Source organism: Labrus mixtus, chromosome 12 (genome assembly GCF_963584025.1).
Source record: "Labrus mixtus chromosome 12, fLabMix1.1, whole genome shotgun sequence".
NCBI lineage: Eukaryota > Metazoa > Chordata > Actinopteri > Labriformes > Labridae > Labrus > Labrus mixtus.
The window spans coordinates 14,907,031-14,933,342 of record NC_083623.1 but is presented as its reverse complement, the minus strand read 5'-3'; the positions used below and the strand labels follow the sequence as shown (position 1 = coordinate 14,933,342).

Sequence of the window (26,312 nt, the reverse complement as noted above, 5' to 3'; positions counted from 1 at the left end):
TTAGCTCAGGTACTTTTGGCTTGTAACATAACAGTGATTGAATCGTAAAACATGTAGTATCAAAAATAACTGAAGTATTTTCATGTCTTTGCTTTACATATCTCCCTTTTCTGCATATTTTTACCCATTACATGAGTGCTGTAAGTAACTTCCTCGGTTCTGATAAAATTGAGTGTGTTTACAATTGAGTATCATGGTTATGAGCCTTATCCTGGTTGGTCCTAAAACAAAGGCAAACTGCAGTATCTGACACATCCTTCATGGTGAAACCAAGGCAAACTGCAGTCAGTGACACTGACTGCAGTTTGCCTTGGTTTCACAGTGTGTTTTACAGATACTGCGTAACTAAAAAACCCAATATCTCTGGGAAATAAAGCAGTAGAACTATGAAACTCTCATAGGTTGAAGAGCAGATACTGCACTTACGATTTGTGCAAAAAAGTGAATTTCACAAAAAGTACAGATACTGCACTTTGGCTTTGTAGGGCAGGTTGCCTAAACCGGCAATCTGCAACAAGTAGGCCACTTATAGTGAACATGGTGGGTCATTACACAAGACAAGAAAATGCCCCTGGTGAACCTAAGAAAGGATCAAATGACAGTGGTTAACATAGGTCAAAGGATTCTATGGGCCATGTCTGGACATCTAATATATCTCGTGAAGAGTAGGCCAAACTAAACAGGCCACATTCTGTCATATGTGACGCAGCAGGGCAGGTGACAGCCCGACAACCCCGGATTCTTAGAAACAGCAGACAGCAGGTGGACACGCAGTTTGTTGTTACTTGCAGTATGAGAGAAGAAGCATTATTGATACAGGTGTAATTTATAGCTTGACAGCCACTCGTTGGTGGTGACCAATCCCCATGATTGTTATACGAATGTTGTGATATAAATGTATAGCTGCAGGGTAAACAAAAGAGGAGGATACGCAAAAAATAGGTAATTGGAAGCCCACAAAACACAATCGTTTTACAATAAATGCATTTAGTGTAGGTACTATTAGGTAGGCACTCTTGGACCAATCGAATTAAACCTTGGGCGTTTTGTTGCCGGGTTTACGTCTCCGATTGGTGCTTTGGGCGGGCGTGGGCGGGTCTTAACGAGTGACTTCCCAAAACAAGCCGAGTGCGTGCGCCGACACGATCATTGGAGCAAAGGAAAAGTCATTGCAGTCAAAAAGCCAGAAGAAGAAAGTAAATGGACCGACCGACAGCGAAGAATTTAAGCGAACAACAGAGCGACAGCTGGGGCGTCAGGTAGGGAACTTTTACAGATGTTATTAAAGCTTAAATGTGTGTTAAGTGAATGTTTTCATCAAATGAAAGCCGCTGATTTAAGTCATAGAAAAGCCCATCCTTGTCAAGTCTAGTGGCTATTATCTGTGACTGTGCATTCCATGGTGGTCTTTGAGTTGCAGCTTCCAAAAGATTACCTTGTGGCACTGGCATAGCCTATTTCAGCACAGGTCATAAACTTTTTTTTTTTTTTTTTTAGGGAGGGGGGGGGGGGGGGGGGGGGGGGGAGGATACAGAAGCAACACAGAAAACATTCTAATAAAAAGCAGGTTAGAAAACAACTTTTAGGAGAGGTTACAAGGTCAAAACTCACAAAAAAAAAATAAACAGGATGAGAGCTAAAGCTGCAAAACTAGTCTTATTATTAGAAACTACTTTAAATTCACTCAACAGCCCTGTATCACAGAAACAGCTGCAAGTGTCCATTGTAAGCTTCACAGATCTGGCATTTATGACAGGAAGTTAATTTGAAAGCCAACTTGTCTCCCAGGTCACTCAAAGCATCAGCTGGTGTTTGTTTACCCCAGGACTGCAAGAAATAGGTAGGTGGGCATTTAACCATTTGTCTTACACTAATCTTTAATGCATGGTTCATACTGAAGATATGGCGTTTTGGCTCACTTAAGTGACTTAATAAAGTTTAGTAATAACTGTATATTTTTAGGCGTAACACAGGAGGTTAAGCATGCATTTTGACAAAAATAATTGTATGAGCATGTCTAGGTACAGAGTGGTGGATGATTTCATTTTATTTCAGCACAGAAATAGTGCTTTGTCTTAGAATTTGTTGGTTTGTCTATTTTACCGAAAGGTGGTCGACAATGGACCCCGACAGTGAGACCAGGAAGATGGCTTCTTACCTCCCAGCTAACCCCTCGTCTGGGACCCAGAAACTGGCCCCAGCAAAAGGTCCAGGTACAAAGTGACACATTTCATCACTTACAGGTTAAAGGAAGAGGTGTTTCAGAGTTATTTTAGGAGCGTACATTCAGGGACACCTACAACGCACATTCCCTTGTATCCATCCCTCCATACACAGCCGTATCTGCCATCAGACTTGTCAGTGAGTAATGTGATCCCGAGTAACAGACACAAGAAATCTGTAACTGTATCGGCGCTTTTCTCAGGAACATTTTTCAGATAACTCAGTAAACTTGCTTATGTTTAAATTTCCAAGAACATACCTATTGTGCTCGTTAAGCCCACATGTTTTTTTTGCTGAATTGACTGTTTTCTCAATAGCTGATTAATGATGAAACCAAAAGTTATTTATGACTGTAATTAGGCCTGCGTCCCAGGGCGCCCTGACCTTGCTATCGAATAACCAAAACTGTGACGCAAACTTCCTGCTTGTCAGTCAGAATAAATTCCATTCACCTTTTAATTTGATTCGAGCAGTGATCTGAGTTCAGCATTCCATAGAAACACATTAACGCTGTTGCCTCACAGGGGAAATGTGTTCTCCATGAAAGCTGTAGGAAAAACAGCCCCCCTGTCTTGAAATCTGGACCTTTCTGCACGAGTGTGACAGTTTTTTTTGGCCTCTATAATTGAAGTCAGACTTTGATCAGAAGCACAGCCGCTGAAGTGTGATGGCTTGCATCCTTAACGCGATACATGAAACTCAAAAAATGGTGTGAGACATCTTGTTTTTAACACCCTGAATCTACTTGAATTAAACTTTAGTGATGCATCAACGGGGACCTCTTAAATCTGACTAGTTAAAGAGAACCGTACAACATATCACAATAGCAACAGCTTATGCAGTGGGTAATGCAAAAAAAGCTTTTGTGTGTTTGAAGGTACATGTGAATGGAACTGAAAGAATACAGACTGCAGCTGTAAATGGATGTGTTCAAACTTACAGGACGGAATAGGATCATCATGATCATTTTCCAACCAGTTAAATAAAGAGAAGCAGTACAACCACGGCATCAGATTCAAACTCCTTGTCATCAAAGTAACAGAGAGGAAGCATGACTTAGGAGTGGGTATAGGGGGGATAAAATAGGTAGGTTAACTCTGTGTTTCTTGACCAAAATACAAGTAAAAGTGTTTCAAAATGTTTATTACCAGCCACTATTCATGACATAGAAGTGTATCTACAAGGCCATTACACAGTAGCAGACAGACTTATTCAAAGAAGGTACAGTCTAAAGAAGGAAGTATTACTATCCCTTTATTAGATGATGTCACTTAAAGGAGAAAGATTGAGAGGGATGCAGTGTCATGGAATAAAGACTTTATAGAACCCTGCAGTTTGAAGCTGCTCCTGTTTCTCTGTTGTATAATGATAATTACATTAGAAAAAAAAAGTCTCACTAACTTGGTGATTAGGCAAATTGATCCAGTTGAGTGTAAAGCAGATTTTCAAACAGGAGTAAGCAGGTTATAACAAGAACAATGACAGTGCTGGGCCCTTATTAAAGGAAGTTAAATACAACAGAGATGTGATCTGCAAAGGACAAAGACTATAATAGTTCTTGTTTTTCTGCACTATTTTGCGGTCGGGACATGTATGTTTCAGGACAAAACCCACAACATGGTGTTAAAAAGTTTCCTTTTCAATTCTGTGTATATGTATCAGTGTGCACTTGCATGTTTGTTCAGTTGTTATGATAACTGAGGATAAAAACCTCTCGTGTGTAGCACATTCAAACATTGACTTACAAGACCCCTTCAGCATTCTTCATTTGAACCTCTGACCTCTAATCTGTACACAGTCAGCATTGTTAGAAGAGACTCATCATTGTAATTTTTTTTGCTTTCTTGCCCCATGGAATAACCATTTTTCCATGTAATGTGTTTTTTTCCCCAACATCCAGACGTAGATGAAGTTGTGTTTTTTTTTTTTATCTTGTATTTGTAGTTCCTCCTTTAATTATATTTTTAATTTCTCCGTTAACTCGTTCATTTTCTTCACCGGGGTTTGTTACCTGAGTGTCCATTCTATGACTTGAGATGGATACAAGTTTTTTATTTTTGCATTTATTACCTATCGCTGCCAGACAACCCTAACACCAGTGTCATGTTCTAACTGACAGCATGAACAGCACAAAAGGTCAACCTTCTTTAAAACAATTGAATATTAACAAGAAGACAACACTAGTTTCATCACCAGAGGGGGGAGATGTTTGTCTAGTTGGCCTAAGTTCAGAGAGGTCATGGTGTAGGATCAGCTAAATAACATAAAGAATGCTGCTTAGTGTGTGGGAAGTCCACTGTCTCACTCACGGGGTAGATGCTCTCTGACATGGGGCTTTAAACAAACCATCTCTCATGACTTCAAACTGCCCAATAAGCAGTTTAAGATCCAAAACACGAGTGTAAATTGTCTAAATATGCGCCAGGCTGTAAACTTACACAATCAACAAGAACCTTTTTCAGGGTTGGAAATTGTTTTGATAAAATAGACTTGTAATCTGTCACCAGAGTCTAATCCCTCAATGTGCAGTTAGGTGCAAAGGCTCCAAATGCTGAGTGAGCAATTTGACAGCAACATGTGAAATCCTGTTAGCACTGGGGGAGCAATATGTGTGACCAGTTTAGCGTTGTATTTTTTAATGTAGACAACTAAAGTAACATATCAACAATTGTGGCTCCATAAATTGCAGTTTCCTCTTCATTGTGATTCAAACATTAATTAGGATTAATTAACTAACCCAAACCTCCTAACAAAAGGCGGCTTGAAGGAGAAAACATTAGTTTTCTTTGTATTAGAGTGCAGTAGACACACCATGCACTCTACAATAATAATCCCATTACAAAGCACCTTTCAAGGTGCCACACAGGCAGATATTAAAATACAGGGAGTAAAAAAACAAAGAAACAAGCGGACCAAAGGCAGTTATAGTGCAATATAAGAACATGTCCAGCAATGATTTCAAAGTGGACCCAGACTTGTCTAAGACCCTCCATTGTCTAAGATAGTTGCAAAGAGCCCTGAACAACAAGGGCTTGATTACCTTGAGTCACAAGCCGAGATTCAGGAAAGTTCCTCGAGGATCTAATAAACAGGGCTCATGTTCATAAAACATTAAAAGATCTCAAATGTAAGGTGGTGCCTCACCATGTAAGGCTTTATAAACAAGCAATCAAATCGTAAAATCTATTCTACAACTTAACGTTAACCATTGACGGTCGTCATGAACTGGAGTCATGTTCTCACTTCTGCTCGAGTTGGTTGAAAACCAAGCACCAACATTTTGGACTTACTAAAGTTATGCTTAGTTATATTTATAGTTCTACTTTCTTTACGGATACCTGAAGTGTTTTACAGTAATCAAGTCTGCAGGGCATGAATACGCGAATTACCTTTTCATCAAGGGAGAGAAAGAGTCAAATCCAAGCATATTATCTTCACAAAATTGAACAATGTTATGCTATATCATGTTTTCATCTTATTGTAGAGGTCTATTAGAAATCCAAAGGACTTCTGACAGCAAAACCAGAAACTTGTTTTGATTCTGATTATCTTACAGTATACTGTCTGTCCTTATCTCTAGGCTGCAGCTGGCTGGTGGTGGTGGCGGCTGTAGCGGCCTCTCTCAGCGGTCTGATGCTGGGCTATGAAATGGGTCTGACCTCTGGAGTCCTCTTGCAGCTGCGGGGCCTCCTCTCCCTCTCCTGCCGGGAACAAGAACTGCTGGTCAGCTCCCACCTGCTCGGCGCTCTCCTCATCTGCCTGGCCGGAGGTCCTATTCTCGATCGCTACGGCCGCCGCTGGTCGTTGCTTCTGAGCGCCGCCCTGGTGGTCGGAGGAACAGTGGTGCTCATCGCCCTCACCTCACTTTATTCACTGACTCTTGGCAGGGTGATCGTCGGCATGGGGACAAGTCTGTCAGGGACAGGAGCATGTCTGTACATTGCGGAGATTTCGCCGAGGGAGAGGCGGGGTCTGCTGGTGACGCTGTACGAGCTCATGCTGGTTGTGGGTGTCATGCTGGGGTTTAGCTGTAGTTATGCCTTTGCTACTCTTACTCAGGGCTGGGTGTACACGTTTGGACTCGTAATCCCACCCGCACTCCTGCAGTTCAGCGTACTTTTGTTCCTCCCTCCAAGCCCCCGATTCCTTGTGGCGCAGGGAAAAGTGGAGCAAGCCAGGAAAGTGCTGACCAGAATGAGGGGTGGGGTTCAGGAGCATGTGGAAGTGGAACTTAGAGACATTCAGGTGGGGCTTAAAGAAGAATCAGACCATAGTTTCCGGGAGTTGTTCAGTTCTAAGGCTAACTTGCGTTCTCGGCTGCTAACAGGTGTAGCCTTAGTTTTCCTTCAGCAGGCTACAGGTCAGCCCAACATCCTGTCCTACGCTTCTCCTCTCCTCCGCAGTGTCGGCTACAACAGCGACGCGGCGGCGACGTTAGCGTCCACCGGGTTCGGAGTGGTCAAAGTGGTCGGCACCATCCCAGCCGTGCTGCTGGTCGACCGCGTGGGACCCAAGAGCTTTTTGTGCGTGGGCGCTGTTGCAATGGGAATGTCTTTAGTTGCTCTTGGTACATTGACTCTGCAAAGTAACACTCACCTCACCAGCCTGTGTACAAGTCAGACTTTACTAAACCACACACAGTCCCCATGGGATTTAAACAGAACCTCTATAGACCTGGACGAAAGTGACTTTTTCGCCACTGACCTCCCCACCCAATGGAACAGTGAGGAGGCACAGGGGGCGAGCCGAGATGTCGACGGGATTAGCGAGAAAGAAGGAGGAAGGACACATGTAGAAGTTTCTTCCTCGCTGAGGGTGGCGTCATTGATCAGCTTGCTGGTGTATGTAGCAGCCTTCTCCATAAGCCTCGGCCCAAGTATGTATGTCATGTACTTTTCTTCAACCACTCCCTTTGCATGCACACAAATCAAAATAAGCAAAGGAGTAGCTGTTGACACCACGCATTCTCTGCTGGTTCTGCACACAAAACAAACAGCAGCTATTTCACATACATAGTCAATGGCGATTACACGTTTTTATCTGGTTCTAATGGCTGCAGCATTCAACACATTTTACATAAAGGACAAAGTACAAACATTTATCATACAATAACTAGGTGTAGGCGAAGTATAGACTGAAAAGTCTCCTCAGATAAAGCAGCGTGGACCCTGTCTTTAAAGGTTCAAGCCTCTCCTACAACTTTAACCACAAAAATGTTCAAAAATTAAAATCATAAAAGACTGTTCTGAACGGTATTTTATGTCTGCGTGTCTTATTAACTCTCGCCTTCCTTCCCAGTGGTGTATGTGGTTCTCAGCGAGATCTTTCCGATGGGAGTGAGAGGCCGGGCTGTGTCTGTGGTGTCGGCAGTAAACTGGGCCACCAACCTGCTCATCTCCATGACATTCCTCACAGTAACAGGTTTGTGTTGGTTGTGTATTGGTCACACTTGATTAACGTGTTGGAGTAAGCTTATAGATTAACTTATCAGTTTTTTGGAAGTAGAGTTGAATTAAGGGAAAGAATTACTAAGAAGATAAGCATTCACTGTTCTCTTATGTAAAAGATTAATTCAAAGTAAGTGAAAAATGTAACTCAGTCAGGCTTTGTGCTTTTTTACATTGTAATTTTACCCGACACCAATAAAGACAGATGATTGTGTGTTATGTATGAGGAAGCAGTGTTGATAAAGCTCTATCAGGGGTTTTTAGCTGGTTAGGAAATAATGATGCTTCCTCGAGCCCTATAATGAAGTCAAACCAGACCATCAGCATCAACACTGAATATAACCATATATTGATTGTTTGAAAGCATGTTACTGCTGCAACAGGTTGGGGTCAGTCGCTGCCAAAACGATAACATGAGAATACCTCTTCATCCAAAGTGGTCGCTAAGATAGACATAATGAAAGATCTTACAGAAGGTTTAAGTAACAATGATACGATATGTCCATTCGTCTGACAACATCAACTTATTATGGGATATATTAAAATCTGCCATGATTTGATTTAGATTTCTTACAATTCAGGGGACAATAGGTGACTTTTATAGAGTAAGTTTTGTTTATGTAATTTAAAAAAGGGGAACTATAATAGGATTTGACCTTTTTATTTTGAAAATATCAGTTTGGCCAATACATTAATGGGCAGATATCAGTCGGTGCATCTTAAACTAGACAGTATGGAGATGTTTTCACTTTCCATTAATGGCATTGAATGGACTTATTTTGAATTATATTAGTATATAAACATATTGATAGTTATGCCCCTATAGACAGAGATTTAAAGCTCAACATATATAACTTGTTTACTTACTTTCACCCTGTCTCTGTTTTGAAGTCAAAACTGTTTGCCGACACCTACTGTAACCAGCTAGTCACTATTTAGGTCACCTTTTGTAGCTCAAGAAAAGGCTTTAAGTGTCATGCCCTAAATTGCATAGTTTACTAATCAGTACATGTAAGCTAAATCACAGCAAGCTGCTATTATGTACATCATACCGATCGATCAGTTTCATTCATCACTTGTCATTTTAACTTGCCACTCACTTCACAGAATGTCTTTAATAGTCCTGGATAGTTCACTTACAGTAGCTCCTTTATAAGAGGTGGTTGTATATACCTCTTATTTTATTTGTATTTATCTTATCTATTCTGTTTCCATTTTTATTTTATACTACCTACTTGCTACTTGTCTTTGTGCTGCTGCTGCTGCTGCAACACTGAATTCCCCCTCTGGGGTTAAATAAAGTAGTATCTTATCTTATCTAACAAACATAGTCAAGCAAGTAGGTTAACACACACACACACACACACACAGAACTATGCTGACTGACTGGGGTTACTTGCAGGAATGAGTGAACACGTATTTCTCTGCTCGTTTTTCTAGAAAGGATCGGCGTGCATATTGTGATGTTCCTCTACGCTGCCATGAGCTTTGTTCTGCTGGTGTTCGTCATCCTCTGTATCCCCGAGACCAAAGGTCGTACGCTGGAGGAGATATCTAAAGAACTGGCCAAGAAGTGAGAGGCAGCAGTACACATCACCGTAATGTTTACTTTACTAGTTTACTAGTGGTTTTGTTTATCCTGTTTTACCCGTCTTTGTTTATTTACCAGGAAGCACTTCGAGGTCAAACTGTATCGGCAGGTTCAGCCGAAGGAAAGCCTGACCAGCAAGAGCAGCGTGTCGAAAGAGATTCCAGAAAATGTCTGACTCCTTGAAACACACGACAACTGTACACCTCAGCTGATGAGCAGGGATCAACTAGGACAATAAGTTTAAAGCTGTTAAAAGTGCTCACCTTTAATCCAGTTTAATTCCTACAATGATGCAAGGGTCAGAATGCTCCTTCCAGCTAAATACTGCATGAGCAGGAAATAAACAGGGATGGTGATATTACACTTCAAAGATGGAGTAATGCAGAAGTATTTTTGAATTGGCTCAAGGTCAACGATGGGGATGTGATATCTGAATGAAAAAGAAATATATTATATAATGTTCTTTTTATGTCTATCCTCCTACTTAAGAATACAGAGCCAACAATGAAAACAGTTACGTTTTCCCTTTACCACGTCAGTCTTAAAGTTTCCAATTCCAGAAGACATTGTATTGACATTTATTTGACTCCGTATGACTATTTATATATCAATGAAAATCAAAGACGTGACAAACACGGAGATTTATCACATCAAAAACTGCAAGTGTTTGCTTGGTTGCAAAATCACTTGTAAACCATATAATGTTTCACAAGCTTCCTCCTGTCAAATGTTATGTAATAACACAAACAAGGTTCGAACCAGTCACACCAGTTCAGCTACACTGTGATCCAAACATCGACTGTCACTATGTCCCTGTCTTTGGAAAGGCCCGGTGTCTTCCCTTTCACATTTTATGGGAACATGCAATCAAGAAAATATAAAATCATCAGCTGCAGAATCCTCTGCTGATCCAACCGAAACAGTAACTACATACTGTATGCCAATGTTCCTAGAGGTAACGTTTGGTGGATAATACAACGACTGGTACAGTTGTAGTATCACCAGTGCGAAAGAGAGAGAATGTGTTTTTGTATGTCAGTGGTGATGTAATTGTACTTTAGTATTTGATTAACTTGTGTCATGTTTAACTGCAAAAAGACTTGACCTGTGTTTTGATTAAAACTACAAACTTCTTAATCTGTTCTTTGAAACACATCCTTTTCTTTGTATGTAGTAGTTTATATGTGAACACTCACTTTACACACAGAGCAAGGAAGGAAATGATGAGAAATAAGAGTGCAACATACTGAACAGTCGTCCTGTTGTGGCCTGTTTAATCATTTATTTTTATACAAAATACAAAATCCTGCACAAATGTCACAAATCTTTAATTCACACTGGATCACACAGTCCATCCCACAGTTCTGAAATGACGTCAAAGTTTTGGCCGACACCTTTTCCATCCGATGCTTTCACTATATACATATAACATACACATCAACTGCCCCTCAGTAGGATCCCATTTCAAAACACTTCACCATTCGTTGTGTTTTTTCTCTTGTTCAATCCACAGATGGTTGGTTATTCAGACAGTTGAGGGTTAATGGTGTGAGCATGACCTCTTTGAACACTTTCTTAAGAATGTGTATGAGTTCATCTCCAAATCTCGACATGGGACAGTGATAGAAAAATATCTGCTCAACACCTTTGTGTAAGTGGATGCTTTTGTTATAATGACTTCTTCACATTAACATGACACATTCTGAAAACTTGTTGTACCTTTACAGTTATCTCCGAGACCAACTACAGACTTAAAAGTGAATCTGCCTGATGATTAGCTTTTTTTTAAACAGCTTGATTCTCTGTTGCCACTATACTGGGACTTACTAGTGGCTGTGTTGTAGTAACAGCATTCAGGGGTTAAAAAAACATGTTCCTGACTTCTTCAGACCTTTTCTTGACAGTCTAAAACATCTAAAATATATCTTTGTTGTGTTCCTTTAAGAGAGATTAGCAGCCTATATTAACATTTTCAAGTTTGCCTTGTGTGTGAAATATCATAGACGGCAGAGAATTAAAAACATATAATGTGTGCATTATGATCGGATGCTGAAGTTTGAAACAAACAAGATTAAATGTATGCAGAACTGTCGACCACAAAAAGTACAAAAAATATGAAAAAATAGTTAAATTAGACGTCCATGTGTTTGGTGAGCAGATGTGTGACCTGCATATGGATCAGCTCGCCCTCTGTGGAACAGTCCAGACCCAGACTATGCTTTGACTGCCGTACGGACAGAAATATTCATAACATTGAATGCCTTGGATAAGCTTTAACACCTAAAAAACAAGCCATGGACGGAGATTTTTTCCAGAGAAAGTGGAGAAATGGGACGTCTTGTAATGGTATATGGAGGGTTAAAGGTGAGGCTTCTCAGTGTAAGCATACAGACTCCTTGCAATGGAGATCGGTGAAGACGTGTCTTTCAGTGGCCATGCAATAACACAGACATCAAATGACTTTCAGTATGAGTCTGATACTGACGATCACTTTCCCCCAAAGGTTTTCTTTAAAAAGCGGCAGGTTGAGGCTTTTTGAGTCTCAAGAGCCACACATTCCAGGACAGGACCAACTTTAAGTAAGAGGGAAAATTTAAGTCTCCAACCGGGGTTGTTGAGAATTTAAAAATAAGTCCAGTCGACATCCAGTCCTCTGATCTTGTTTGACGTTTAGGGATGTTGCCACGTAGAGTTTCAAATCAAGCAAATAAATGAGAGGATTAGGTGCTTCTTCACTTCCTTTCTTTCATGTCTTTCTGTCTTTGACCTTTTGTTTTATTTGCAGAGGGGTCTCTTACACTCGAACAGTAGTGGGTAGACCTGCTCCACAGCTGTGGCCACAGTCTGCACATTTGGTCCTGACCAATGAGATGGATGGATGGAGGGGAGTGGAGTGGAGTGGGGGGGGGGAGTGAGCATGAGAACAAGTTTTGAGTAATTAAACAGAAAATGCAATAAGCCTCAAATACACAGAAATAGGGAATAGCTGCTACCATTACCACAAAGAAGGAGGGAAGGGCTGACAAAACAAAGTAAGTTCTTCTAGGGTCATGTTTGGCTTATTGCGTGACATTCAAAGAATTTCACACTGAGTAAAATTCCTTCAGGATTTGGGTTTTTTACAAACCGCTTTTCTGGTTATAACAAGCTACAAGAGTATATTATGTCAATCTGGCCTCAATCCTTTAAGCTGGCGAGGCCAGCCGTGTATGTAAAGGAGGCTGTGTCTGTGCATGTGTGTGTGTGTGTGTGTGTGTGAGGTACCTGTTACTGTGATGCTGCCAGTAGAGAACACCTGTATAGTAGCCTTGATGCTTTTGATCCTGTACGTGGCAGCAGGATGGAGCTCTGGTTCATAACTGACAAAAACCCCAAATAGACATAGTTACAAACTGTTCACGAAGACTTTAAAAACATGTTCATGTGCAGCATGTGTTGTCATATAAACACACCAATACAGTCTCTGTGCCAGCTTTACACATAGATGTACCACACGCTAACCTCAGTGCTCCCACCACTAGAGGTCACCCTGTCCTCGCAAATGTTCAATTCAATTCAATTCAAAAAACTTTATTTGTCCCTGGGAGGGGGGAGGCAATTCAAAGGCACACAGAGCAGTAAATTAACAACAGTGCAGGTAAAAAAAACATTTTAACCTAAATATAAAGTGTCAATTTAAATACAACTTAAAGCTTAAACTTAACTTAAAAATACAAAATATAAAAGAGTAGATATAAGTGGACAGTGATCGGACTAACAGATGTAAACAGATGTAACCAGAACTATGTGCAGTAAACGAGAAATAAATATATATATACAGAGCTATGTGCAAGTAGGCAAATACTAAATGATAAGTTAATAAGGTGCATGGTGAATAATGGAACAACAGAACTAATATATACAATATAACTGTAAAGGTAAAAATGAGATAATGTTGAATCACTAATAGTATATATTATACTAACAGATACAACTTGTATAATAATAAGTATTTCTTATATGTACAAAAGGTCAAATCAAACAATAATAACACTTTTGGAGTAATTATGATATTAACTTTACAACCTCATAAAACACGAGATTCTGGACTGAAAGGAAGAACAATCTAAAACATTAATACTAAGTAGTTCAGAACAGGATTCAGATGATTTGAATTAGAGTGACGATAGTGATTGTGATGCACGGCACTTCACTACCTGGCAATAGGTCGGTTTTTCTTAGTGAAGTCTATAAGGTGGATTGCAAACGGCATGGAGCACACTGCCAGCACGTTCACGACTTTGAAGGCTGAAAACCTCACCTAAAAAGATACAAAACACACACATGCACAGACACGTTTGGAAATGTATTTATACGTTTAAAGGTGCCCTATACTTGTGAGGCGTTAAGTGCAGGTAAATATACCTGCATGTTGGCTTAATCTCTTTACAAATCCAAGGTATTACAAGAGTCAAATACAAATTTCCCCAAGGGGACAATAAAGTGTGACATATTGAAAGTGTTCTAAGGCCTATCCCTCTCTGGCACAAATATACATCTAATATTCAGGCACATTAGCCTAAACTGTGACAATAATGATGGGATTGAAAAGCACATATTTTAAATCTATTGGTTTTAACATACTACAACTCTAGAGTCATATACAAAGCAATTAGTCTATTTGATTTTTTAACATTTCAAAATTATTTCTGTGATACTTGAGAATCTAAACTAGCATCCATACCTTGAGGATTAGCCAGACAATATACAATGCAGATATTTTTGATACACTCTGCACCTGCTTTCAAATGTTCTGCACAGTTGTGATGTTAATGTTACTGCATGCAAAAATAAAGACCTGTCGAGCAACAGCTGAGGGATTATTCTCACCTTGAAGCCCAGTTTCTGCAGACAGCGTGCTAACCTGCGAGCACCCCGCTTCGCATCATCCTCACTGAATAAAAGGAGAGCAGGAGTGAGTAACAGCGCAACAGATAGAGGAACTGTAGGTTCAGGGCACCAACAAAGTCATCACTATGCAGAACTCAAAATGTAGCAGGTGTTACAAATGGTAATGGGGCTGCATTATTGGCAGGGAAATTTCACAAACATCAGCTGACAGTGAAATTACTGCACCTACATGTAATGAGGCCAGACAGCTCAGGACATACTCAGCCATTACTTCTCTCACCACAGGAAAATCAATGACCTTATGTCAACCAGCATGGCCATTTATTATGTGCACTTAGTTTTTTACATACAGTCAGCTTTGTTCAAGTGTGTGTTAGTGTTTCGTATACAGTGGGTCTATACCTTGTTGCTCCAGTGCAGATGATTTTCCCTGAGGACCAGATTGAGGCTGTTATCTTGGGTTTACGAAGCTTCATCAGAACTTTCTATACAAGAGAATAAAAGTGATTTAAATTTGCCAACTGCCCACATCATACACCGTTTTTAATGCAGCAATACTGTACACAAATGAAGTAAAGGTGTGTTGCTTATGATCTTGACATGAAGGAAGTAGTTCCCGCTGCAGCAACCTTTGCAGTCTCACGTACCCCTACTTCTGGCTTATAGATGACGTTGATTCCCTCTAAGGCAATGGTGCGTAGGTTGAGGTGGCACCTGGTCCTGAAGGTTGCCACCACATTGGTGATAATGATATCAAGTGCATCATCATTGCTGGAATCCATGAGGAAGTGTGCAGTGCGGCAAGAGGACCACCGGCGCTTTCTCCTCACGCATTGATCATCAATGCCACCATCACCAACATTTAAGGGCTGGACGAGGACACAACTAGGCAAAAAAAAGGGAAAAAATTTATTTAGAAAGATGGAAATAAGAATCCTTGCTTGAATCTTAATCGTGTCTTTAATGCTTTTATGACTGTTTTCATGAGTAACTATAACATAGATTTTGCACAATCAGCTTGCATATAGAGACAATCCCACTTTGTAAATGCTGTTGATAAAATGACATATAATAAAAAAAGTTTAACTTGTTACCTTAGGAGCAGCACCAATACATCTGATTTAATCTATACATCTGTTTCCCTTCCACTTGAGATACAGAAGTACGATTTAAAACACGAATCACACAGTCATCTGAAAGACATTAAGATGAAAAATATCAACATCTCTCAAACAATATGTTTCTCTCAAATATGCGACCAATAATTCAGCCTGGTTAAAACCTAAACTAGCATCCAGTGTGTGTTTTACAGTGTGATCTGTTGCTACTATAATAAGATGCAAGATAAGACAAAACCACAACAATGGAGACTAAACGTGATGTGTTGTGCATTTACAGCTTCATTCTGTAAACACTTAGTGTACTACTGGTGATAGTTTTAGCAAAATAACACGGTTTGTTGGCGTTAAAGCTGCTCTTTCACTCAGTGTTTACGTATACTAAGGCAGGCTTGTTAGTAAATGATACAGGCTAATCTTCAACGAGTATAAGTGAGCCTATCCTCTCCTAACTTACTTTACTCTTCCTTTAGCATTATTGCATGTTCATTTGGAAAGTATAACACGATGGAAGACAACAGACAAACAACAAAGTAGTCCTACTAATGCCCAGCTAATGTTGTAAATAAAGCTGCCCGTTAGCTAGCAACAAAGAAAAAGTCCACAGGCAGTAATGAATGAAAAGTTGTTAGCTAAGCTAGCTAGCAGGCTAGCAGTCTAACGTTGTACGGTAGTTTCACAGTTTCCTGGTGGGTTTGCGTTTTAATAACAAAATGTGTTTTTGTGAAATGTTTGTTTAGAGTCTTAAGCTACCTCCTTGCTCGGTGCTGAAACCCCGAGACATAAACAATCCAGTCAACGGTGAAATTTGTGCACGGAGCCTCTCAGACTCCCTCTCCGTCAAGCGCGATGACAACAAAGACAACTTCCGCTTTAAGCTTTTCAGATTTCAAAATAAAAGCGGATGGCCGCGTTAACTCAGTTGCAGCGCTACAGACAACATAGTCTAAAAGTAATCTAAATTACCTAGCAGCTACATGTATGTAGTGACATAGTCCAATTTTAAATAGTATAGCAGAAGTAAAACAACTGTGAAAATACTGACTGCAGAGGTAGATGAGTAGGGAGTATTTACTTATAAGGTATTCCCTTCCTGTGAATAACTATATAGATTAAGATTAAGATTAAGATTTACTTTTATTGATCCCTGCAAAAAAAAAATTCAGTTCTTACACTCTGTAAGTCATGAACACACACATAGGCTGAAATATACACACATGTGCAGAAACAGGATCCCATGGACATTCACTAATGGAGAGATGTCAGGGTGATGGGGCTGCCCACAGCGGGTGCTCCTGAGTTGATGGTGGGGAGGGGGTTTGGTGCCTTGCTCAGGGTGCTGATCTGGCACCTCTCCAGCTACTATTTGGTCCACACTGGGACTTGAACTGGCGACCCTCTGGTTCCCAACCCAAGTCACTACAGACTGAGCTACTGCCGCCATATACATGTTAGTTTGTGAATATCAGTAGTAGCCTGCTGAAGTATATTGCTGTTTTTTTTTTTTAATGTGAAGCCTTTTTAAAAATTAGTTACTATAAGACTACAGTTTTTTTTTATTATCAAAATCATCTTGGGTGAACCTTAAATGGTTTAACCATTTCCTGTAAAAGTGAGTGGGACTAATTGGACTAAACACCTGTGAAAGGAGGTTTCTACTTGACAGCCCCGGTGTTCTGGCTCTTGCTACCCAGTCACAGTTGAGATGTAGGGGCCATGCTGTAGGTGGCTAGCACAGCATATCAGTATGGCAAAGGGACATGATTGGGATGAAGGGTTTCATCACTGAGCCTTGTCCTTTAATAAGGGACAAGTAGCCTGTTGCTATTTGTGTTGCTTTCAAATATTAGTAAATATAAAGTTTAAAGTGGGTGTGTGAGGTATTTTCTCCAGATAATATTTAGCATTAGCCAAAAGCCTATGAAATTCCTTTAATAACAAAGTCAAATTGGATGGCAGTGCAGGGGGGTGGGGGAGGGGGAGAGGGGGGGGTGGATTGACAGAGTCGCGAGGCTCCCTTGAAAAACCCAACTCAAAGAAATTAATTTCATCGGTAAACATGTCATGAATTATATTTGAGTCTGTGAAAATTGTAATTTTCCAGTCAGAGAAGGGGTTAAAATGCTGACCAAAACTTTGTCTTTGTCAACATCTATACTTCTGCCAATATAACACTTAACAGGCTTATGTTAGCAGCATCGGTAGACTACAGTGTGTAACTTTTGTTAAGTGTTTATTGTGTATTGACATTTTGGCTATTTGGATTAGAACATCTCCAAAGAAAATGACCACATCTGGCCTGTAAATGCACCTCTGGGAAGTCTGTACAGGCTACAAAAAGAGAAGGAGTCAAGTTTGTAGGCGGCTGGGAATGTTTGTGTTATCAATGAGAAAATTCACTGCCGCTCCCGTGGTTCATGAATGAATGTAATGAATGGATGCTGAGGGTTCTGTGCACTGTCACGCTGTGCTCTGATTGTGACCTTTTAAGCGGACTGAGAATGAATTTATGATGTTTCTCTTGGTTTTACTCCTCCTTTAGCTCATTTGACTCAGCCACATTGTGTAACTTTAAAAAAAAACGGCATAAAAGTTAAAAAGATAAGAATGACATTTAATCTGCAATACTGAAGCTAAACACTGATTTGATTGTGTGTGGGTTCATGCATGCACATTCCTGCATATTTGTTTATACAGGTTAATATCGTGACTTATTGCTTGTATATCCTCAGATTTGTTCATTGTGTCATATAACCCAGCGCTTCTGCCGGGACCACCGCAAACACTTCTACGCCTGGCCTGCACCCAAACGAAACAGCAAAATAACTTCTTTATGATTCAGCCTTGTTGTTATTGTTCTCCCTCCTTGGTTACCAAGTTGTCTCCTTTCCATCTCACTAATCCTCCCCGTTTCTCCTACTGAAACATAGCCTTGCATTTCACATCCATTCTGCACAAGAGCCTCGTTCGATGAAACGTCCGAAGATGTTTACAGTAAAGGTTCATATTTAGAGCAGGTTAGGAAAGCTCGATACTTGTGTTTGTGTGTGCTGTGAGACGCAGAGTGCAGGAGTGTGTTTACAGATTTTTGGGCAGCTCATCACCGGGGCAGTGTCTTCCCAGGGGAACAATGCTCTTATACTCATTAGGTCATAAGATGCAGCATGTAAACACACAGATGTGAGCACTTAGGACTTAATAGATGCAGAAATGTCAGAGAATAAATAGACAGTCCATCACTGCAACTACCCAGTGTGCGTGTGTGTGTGTGTGTGTGTGTGTGTGTGTGTTTGAGCTTGTTTGTGTGTCAGGGAGAGAGTGACTGAGGGAAAGAGAGAGAGAAGTCATTGTTCATACTATAATATATTATATTTTGTGCATGTAACAATAGTTTTGATCTGAATTTTGTTTTATCAGCTGTTGATTTACTTGAAATTTGTACACCTATACATATCAAACCTGACGCAGAAAAAAATGACACAGTCAGATTGTTGCTGTTGGGGTGAACAATATTCTAACAAGACTAGATGGAAGTGACTTCTAAATACATGCAGATCCCAAGAGGTGTGTTTTCTCCTTAACCTCTGGATGACCTGGACCGTTTGGTATTCTTATAACAAACAGCTCATGAGGTCAAGTGATTTTCTTTAAACTCACAAGGACGGACAAAAGATCTTCAATAAAATAACAAATTGGCCTTTTTTCCTTCAGCTTTCCAAAAAAACACTGACTAAATAGGTCTAGATTATCGTTTCTTTTTCAAACTTGACTTGTTCATGTCAGCAGATGCGTCTTTGCAGAGATGTTCTGCAGGGGTGACCTCACTGTTGCCTGTAAACTGGGCGTGTTTGTCAGGACCCCAGTGTTCTGTTTATGTTGGGCGTACATCACAGGCCTTTTTTGAAAGGACTTGGAGAATGGAGTTAAAGCGTCTGAGTGTCTTTGCAGTGGTGTTGTAAAACTAAGTTCATCTGTACTTTAGGTAGGTCTGTGGGAACTCTGTGTCCGATTGCTAAAGCTTTAACAGTTTTGAGTTTGGAGAAGGCTTGGAACAGATGAGGAAGGGAGGGAAGAAAGCTGGAAATTAAATGAATAAAAGCAGGAGGAACATTCTCTATATGATGGATAAAGTGAAAGAGATAAGCCAGCTAAAGTTCACCGTTTATCACACTGGTTGGAAGCCCAGTACTGTACTGTATGTTGCTTTGCTATAGTCCTTGTTTTGTAAATTTAGGGTATCTGACGGTTGTAATGATTTCACTGCTTTCTGGATAAAGGAGAAAAGACATGGAACATCAGGTTGTATTTCAAGATACAACAACATACAGTATTTGAAAACAGAAGTTGGCTAGTACGTTGCATTAGCTAGTAAATTCCCAGCTAACTAAGAATTAATATCTTTCCTATACTGAATTGTTTATCACTAAACAACTGCCAGCTGTTTCCTATAGCTAACGCTAATTCTAGCTAGTAAGTGGCTGAATGCTAATGTTATGTTGTCGTCTGATTGGCTGATAGTTGATCAAATATGTTGTTTTACTTGAATTGCAATATTTTCAGACGTGCATATTTATACCTTGTTTTCTGGAGTTTATTATTTGAGGAGTGGTGAAATGATGTTTTGTCAGATATCAAAAATTCATATTCTTTTTTTTTTAAGCTCCCCACCCTGAGGACGAGGCAGAACATGTTTTCTGTGGAACAATATAGAGAATACCTCTTTTGCCTGCATGTCAAATTTGAATAGATACATATTGTATATTCATGGCTGTATCCCTAAAATAGATACACATATATTGTACAATTATATCACTATATGCTTGTGTACTAATCTCTATCTGTGTGCACTTATGAGTGAGTGTTTCTGAGACAGCGATGGATTGTGTGTGACTTACCATGCAGAGGGAATCCAGCACTCTGGTAGAGCAGCTCCGGGGTCTCCCAGAGTAAACAGAGACGTGGGAACGACCAAGCCTGTTTATATCAGCTCCACTCTTACTGGGACCAGTCAGCCAGGCATCAGGGGCACAGCCAACACACTGGTCTGCATGTAGGTTACACTCACACACATAGTTGCATAATGCATAAAAGCAATCAGGTTGGTTTTTATTTGCTTTAAAAGAACTTTTGGTTGAACAGAAATGACAAGTTTGCTTGACAAGAAGAGGAAACCCAGCCAGGTTAACCTCTTTTGGCTGTTAAGCTTTAAATGTTAAACTAAATAAGTCACTATCTGACATAGAATATAAGGACAGAAACAATGTGCCAGCAGAATAATCAATCATACACAATTTAAAAAAGAGCATGGACATTCCATCTCAAAAGTAGTAAGTGCTACATAGAAGTGCAATGTTCTTTTTTTTTCTCATCGTCTCATCAGAGCCACAGATGAGGCTGAGTTCAGACATAGAGACCATCACTCCAACACTCATCGTGCCAAAAGTACGGACCTAACATTAACACACCTGCACAAATGTTATGGAGTTCCCAGTTAGGCTGTGTTTAGACTACTTTTAAAAATGATGACATTACGATGAACATTTTCTTACTGCAACTTCAGTCTGCAGAGAAAACACCTGCCGAGGACAAAGAGGGGTGAGATAATGCTGAAGAGGCTGGGGGCGGGATAATTGATACTATATAGGCTATTGAATTTGTATTTAGAAAAAAAAAATTCTACTTTTTTATTGATCAGGTCTTACATTTTATAGTTTCCTACGTTGTTGGTTAAATCCCTTCATCCCACTAATCATGATAAATGAAATAACACTTTTGCTAAAGCTTCATTATGAGGATTTACAGGTAAAAACAGTACCTGTGAGGAATATCCAAACAATTAAAACAGGGTCCAAAACATAGATGGTTTTATTTATTTCTCAAATACGTCCTTTAGAGATAATAGGATGTGACTCAATAAATATATCTGTAGAGTTTGCCTCATGATATCAGTACATTCCACTCATAAGGCAAGTATATTTAAGTGTTTATATGGATTAAAAAAATTATTTTTAGGAAGGAAAATCCAATTTTATATCAAAGTATTAAAGAACGCATATGTCCACTGCTTTTAGAACTAAATGAAAATCCATATAGCGAAACCTCTTTTGGTTGCTCTAACTAAAAGAGAAATGAACAAACAATACATTTCAGAACTGAGGCCCACTTGCCCTTTTTGCCATTACCTCAGACAGACAGCCTGTGTTTGGCTAAAGAAGGAGTTGCTGTAAGCTTTGTGAAGTGGCTACTTCCTCCCTCTCTAGAAAACAGGGCGCTCTGAAAACAAACTGCTGTAAAGGGTAGAGAAGCTTGTCTATATAGTGGCATCTAACTATCGCAGAGTGAAACCATCCGTGTTTCAGTTGGTCAGGAGCAGGAGGGTCAACAGAACTCGATTTAGTTTCACACCTGGTGGCCTTTGAGATAAAGTTGTTTCTTTGCACTCAGGATTGAAATGCATCGTTGTAAATGTGTCTTTATGTATGGTAATGTATTTTGTAGAATTATGACTATCTTCTCCCACATCTCCATGCATGCGTGGGTGTTCAAAGAGTGCCCCAAATGTTGTGCTTGTAAAGGTTTGAATTTGTGCGGAATAGGGAGGGAGGTGATGACATAGAAGGATGTTTTGGGGTGGCGTTTGGGGAGCGAGTCGGGGGAAAAGGTGTAGAATGATGATAGGAAGGAGGGACATTTGATAAGGGGGTTGTTGTGTTTTCGCAGCTAAGACTTTGGGAGTATCATTTGTACAGTCTGCAGCGTTGTTGCATCTCTACAGACACGCATCTTATTGATCTGTTTTTGTTCATGCTTGTGTTTGTGTGGGTGTGGGATAAGTAAAGCAACTCAAATGTAAACCTATGCATGTGTACGCACACCAAACCCACAAACCCACACTGATATCTAAATGAATGGCCTCCTTGGGGAGTCATCCAAAGGCCACGGGCGTTTGGGAGAAAAAAATTCTTGGAAAAAGGATTCATCATCAGAACATTTGCTCATTAGTAAACCCATCTAAGCCAAAGAGCGAGAGCGAGGTATACTGAGGAATACATGGACAAGGTCATATACTTATCACGTTGAAAAGGAATTTACTTCATCATCACTCCAAATGATGCAAAAAGCAGCAGATAAAGAGAGGATCAGGGTAAACCAGCTTTGGTGTGAGGAGCAGGGACATTCAAGATGAGGTAAAGAGCAAATAGTTCAACCAAAGGCAAAAAACAGAGTCCCGATTCCCAGCAAGTTAGTCTCCCTCCATCTCCTTCAGCCTCGCTCTGTGCAGGAAGTCATTAAAGTTTAAACCAATAAAGCTTTGTCAGATATATTGTATCCCCGTCCTCCACAGAGATATAAAATATCGGCCTCCCAGCCTCATCAGACACATGGATCAGCAGTTTAAAGGCCCACAATGGCCTTCTTTGGAGTTCAGAGAGTTTGCTGAAGTTATCAGCTGTCATGTTGTGGGTTTTCAACATAATTGTTTCTAGTTTCATTGAACATGACTCACAGAACAAGGGGATCTTGGGTAACACAAAGGTTTTTTAATGTAGAAATGTTCTTTTTAGCAAATCAACTCCAGCAGTGGGCGGGTTCCAAAACGAGGGTGAACCTTGGGTTGTCGTTCACCAGAGGACGTGGAGTTTGCCTGCTTTCTGTTGGGCAGGCAGGTGCAAAACACCAGCAGTTAGCTTGTGCTAGTTTGCTTTGATTTTTCATTTTCAGCTATTTCATTACAACAATTATGATTGATACTTTTGTTGTATTCTCAGGTAGGTTGCAGCTTAGGTACAAGCCGTAAACGTACACAAGAACCCTGCAGTGGGTGAACATTTCAGGACAACTTGACAACTTTAAGTCCAATATTCATTCTTCTTTTTTTTATTCTGTTCAAAATATCAAACATGTTGGGCCTGCTCGATGATCTATAACCCTTTCAGCTATTGTTGGTTTAGGTGGATGGGTGAAAATGTGTTTATCAGGGTTTCTTTGCCCCAAAAGGTTGCATAGAACACTTACGAATCACTGCATCATCTGTCTATGTGCTGTTTTTTATTATGCTTTCTTTTGGTTTGATTATTGACCTCTTATTTTTGTTTGAAGCCATAATCTGGATCTTACAATTAACGATAATCACACATGTGAAACGTCAAACAATCAGAGAATGATCACCTCCCCATGCATTTCAATAAGCTTTATGGAGCAATATTTGAGTGTCTTCCAACTTTTCCAAGCTGGTTCATTACTTTTAACCCCTCTTCTTAACCACCAAGTGACATTTAGTAACAAAATAAGCATTCGGACGCTTGAGAGCCATATGAAACCAAAAGCAGAGCTGAGAGTGAGTCCAATGAATGTTGGACTTTTGCCATTTCCCCAGAACATTATATAAGATCATCAAGTGTATAAAAGTGGACTAAACCACCTTTACATCATCATTGGTTTGTGGACTAGTGAACTGAAAGTGATGTATTTAGCTGAAGATGTATACAAGTGCAACATCTTCATCATGGTTGACAGGCAGCTTTGAAACCTGTCAATCATAGCTAGGCCTGCCCTGAAGTATACCCTATTTTATCATCAGTTAAACTCTGAAAGGGATACAAATGAAGATCAGGCTGTGTTTAGACCATGAACATATTATGAAAATGTTATTAAAAAGCTACTGAAATGAGGAGATTTCATCACTTCTTTTATATATTGATGTATGTTCAGCCTAAGATTAGAATGTATCGTAACCTCGCTCCATATCTGTTACATGAGTAAACAAGTTCATTTTTCTGACAGTGTTAAGGATCAATGCAGCTGCTTATGCTTCAGGGAACTGCTCTGGAAAGGTTAGCTTATTAGAAATCAGTGCTAAATCAAATGTCTTGTGATTATTTATTGCTCTGTTTGCAAGTGGGTGCAGCACAAACTCCCTCATGGGGAGAGCTAGGGAGGATAGATGCTGTTTCTTTGTGCTCTTTGTGCTTTTATTTCCCCTCTGATTCACTTTTTAACATATGTGGACATTTTTTAAAAATCTTCAAACAAATAGATTGGTTGGACACAGAAAGTGTTTTCCTTATAGCATTGTGTGTCTCTTCATAGATAGATGAACATGATAGAGGAATAGAGGCGAAGAGAGAAAGGAGGAGACAAGGTTAATCCAAACAGACGTGTGCCAGGTTGTTTTTACGATGGTCCCATCAGCCATTATCGTCCTGCTCTGTTATGGTTAAGGATAAATACAGACCTGGGCAATACCAAGGAGGGGGAGATATGTGTATGTGTATGTATTTTTTATGTGTGTCTCATTCTCTCCGGCTCTCCTCCGGGGCTGCAGCCAGAGACGATAACCACAACAGTTTATTCCATTTCATCAGACGCTCTTCTGGCCGTTTCAGCCCTAATGGACAAAGAGCAGAACTCGCCTTTTTATCTTCTTGCTTAATAAAAAATCTTCAGGCCAGTAAGCTCATGAGACTAGCTGTCTCTGAGCTAAATAAATATCTCTGTATTGACAGAAAAAAAGGAAAACCTTAACATAGAGTGTGTTTGTGATAAGTGAAGGGGAGGGGGAATTTTCGATGGGAAAAAAAAAATCAAGGAAAAAGAAGAAGCAAAGACCTTAACGTAGCTATGATTTCATTTTATCTGGCATCAGAGTCTCTGTAAGCTCTCCAAACACCTGTGTTTAAGGCGTGGAGTGAAGATAAACGATAGCTTTAAACTTAGACATAAAGAGAAATGAATCTGCGTGTGTGTGTGTGTGTGTGTGTGTGTCTATGTTTATGCATGTGTGTGCAGGCATGTGTTTGAAAGATGAAGCAATATGTGTGTTTAAAAGCCCCTGACACTATTTTTATCATTCAGTGCTTATTTAAACGAGCATTTCACCGTTGCCCGAGTGACTATCTAGCACATTTCAGTTTACACTCACCTGCAGCCTCAGGGAACACCAGCAACCATGTGTTAAGGCAAGAGAAAAAAGTGTGTGTGTGCATGTGTGTGCATGTGTGTGTGAGCCCATCTGGCTGTGTGCATGCGAGAGGAGCAGAGGTGACGGTGAGTTTGGAGCAGCAGAGAAATGATCCGAAGGGTTTATTATCTTTAATTAGCATCCGGGGGAAAGAGATAGATAAGGACCACCAATTTGCTGATGGATCTGTTCTGTGTTTTTTTTTTTTTCCAGAACACAAGAAGAAGAAACAGTGTTGTGAAAAAGCAGGAAAACCCATCATCAGTATCATCACTTCTGGAAAAAAGGCCTCATGTCTTCACTAACACTGTAAGCTACCTTTACTTTTAACTGAGCATGAATGTCCTGTATCTTATATGTGACATGTTCTGACTCTGAAAGTAATGTTATGAAATGTATATATATAAGTATAACCAAATTTGATCCATATTATGCAAAACTAATGTTTTTTCTGAATACCTCATACCAGAAAGTAGAACAGGGAAATTCATATGGGCTCGGTCACTAAATGATACTGTCAACTTCTTGTGCAATTAGGTCAACACATTTAATTTAATTGAATGGTTGTCCACCATACACTGTTTATAATTATAAAAAAAATGGAGGGTGTGTGACTGTCCTGTCCTCATTACCCGCTGAAGTCTACTCTGTCTAAAAGATAATTTGTTAGTTTGATAGTTTTGCATGTTTCAGTTATCCATCGAACACACCAGAGGAAATGTCCCCAGAGATCCACCCTGCCTCCACAAACCAATCCACTAAAAAACGGGAAATGGGGATTGGATTAGTAGGTTCATTAAAGAAACATTTTTCATTGGATAAGATTTGCTACATTTTATTTTGGAAGGTTAAATTGCGTTTACTGAAAGCCAATATTTAAAGAAGAAACATGTCATTGCATGTCTTACAACCATTGTATTCAAGCAGATAACAACAAGGATTTTGAATACATACATTACAAACAAGACACTAAAAGCAAAAAAGCTTAACCATCTTATAACTTTGAGATGGTAGTGATGATGATGATGAAAAGCAACACCATTTTCACAAACACACACGTCTTGCCTTCGAGAGTAAAGATC

The 26,312-nt window shown here is 39.9% G+C and overlaps 3 protein-coding genes across 7 annotated transcripts in view; 1 reads left to right on the top strand and 2 right to left on the bottom strand.

Moving 5' to 3' along the window:
• LOC132985078 (alpha-N-acetylgalactosaminidase-like) overlaps positions 1-26,312 on the bottom strand; it is a 423,896-nt gene that overhangs the window by 326,583 nt on the left and 71,001 nt on the right. The gene's annotated exons all lie outside the window — the stretch shown is intronic.
• On the top strand, positions 1,115-10,398 carry slc2a12 (solute carrier family 2 member 12). 3 transcript variants are annotated; one of them, XM_061052193.1, is made up of 6 exons: positions 1,115-1,259; positions 2,110-2,213; positions 5,804-7,099; positions 7,522-7,644; positions 9,111-9,243; positions 9,340-10,398. In XM_061052193.1, the coding sequence occupies exons 1-6, from the start codon at positions 1,201-1,203 to the stop codon at positions 9,434-9,436; spliced, it is 1,812 nt and encodes a 603-aa protein (XP_060908176.1). In that variant the 5' UTR covers positions 1,115-1,200; the 3' UTR covers positions 9,437-10,398. The 3 variants fall into 3 exon arrangements, with proteins under 3 accessions (XP_060908176.1, XP_060908179.1, XP_060908177.1); XM_061052196.1 differs by having other exon boundaries at positions 5,804-7,103; XM_061052194.1 differs by lacking the exon at positions 1,115-1,259 and adding an exon at positions 1,785-1,844.
• Positions 10,519-16,126, bottom strand: tbpl1 (TBP-like 1). Of its 2 annotated transcripts, XM_061052197.1 has the most exons (8): positions 16,023-16,126; positions 15,246-15,344; positions 14,799-15,036; positions 14,554-14,636; positions 14,131-14,194; positions 13,458-13,561; positions 12,526-12,620; positions 10,519-12,119 (listed from the first exon to the last, which is right to left on the bottom strand). In XM_061052197.1, the coding sequence occupies exons 3-8, from the start codon at positions 14,931-14,933 to the stop codon at positions 12,037-12,039; spliced, it is 564 nt and encodes a 187-aa protein (XP_060908180.1). In that variant the 5' UTR covers positions 14,934-15,036; positions 15,246-15,344; positions 16,023-16,126; the 3' UTR covers positions 10,519-12,036. The 2 variants fall into 2 exon arrangements, with proteins under 2 accessions (XP_060908180.1, XP_060908181.1); XM_061052198.1 differs by lacking the exon at positions 15,246-15,344.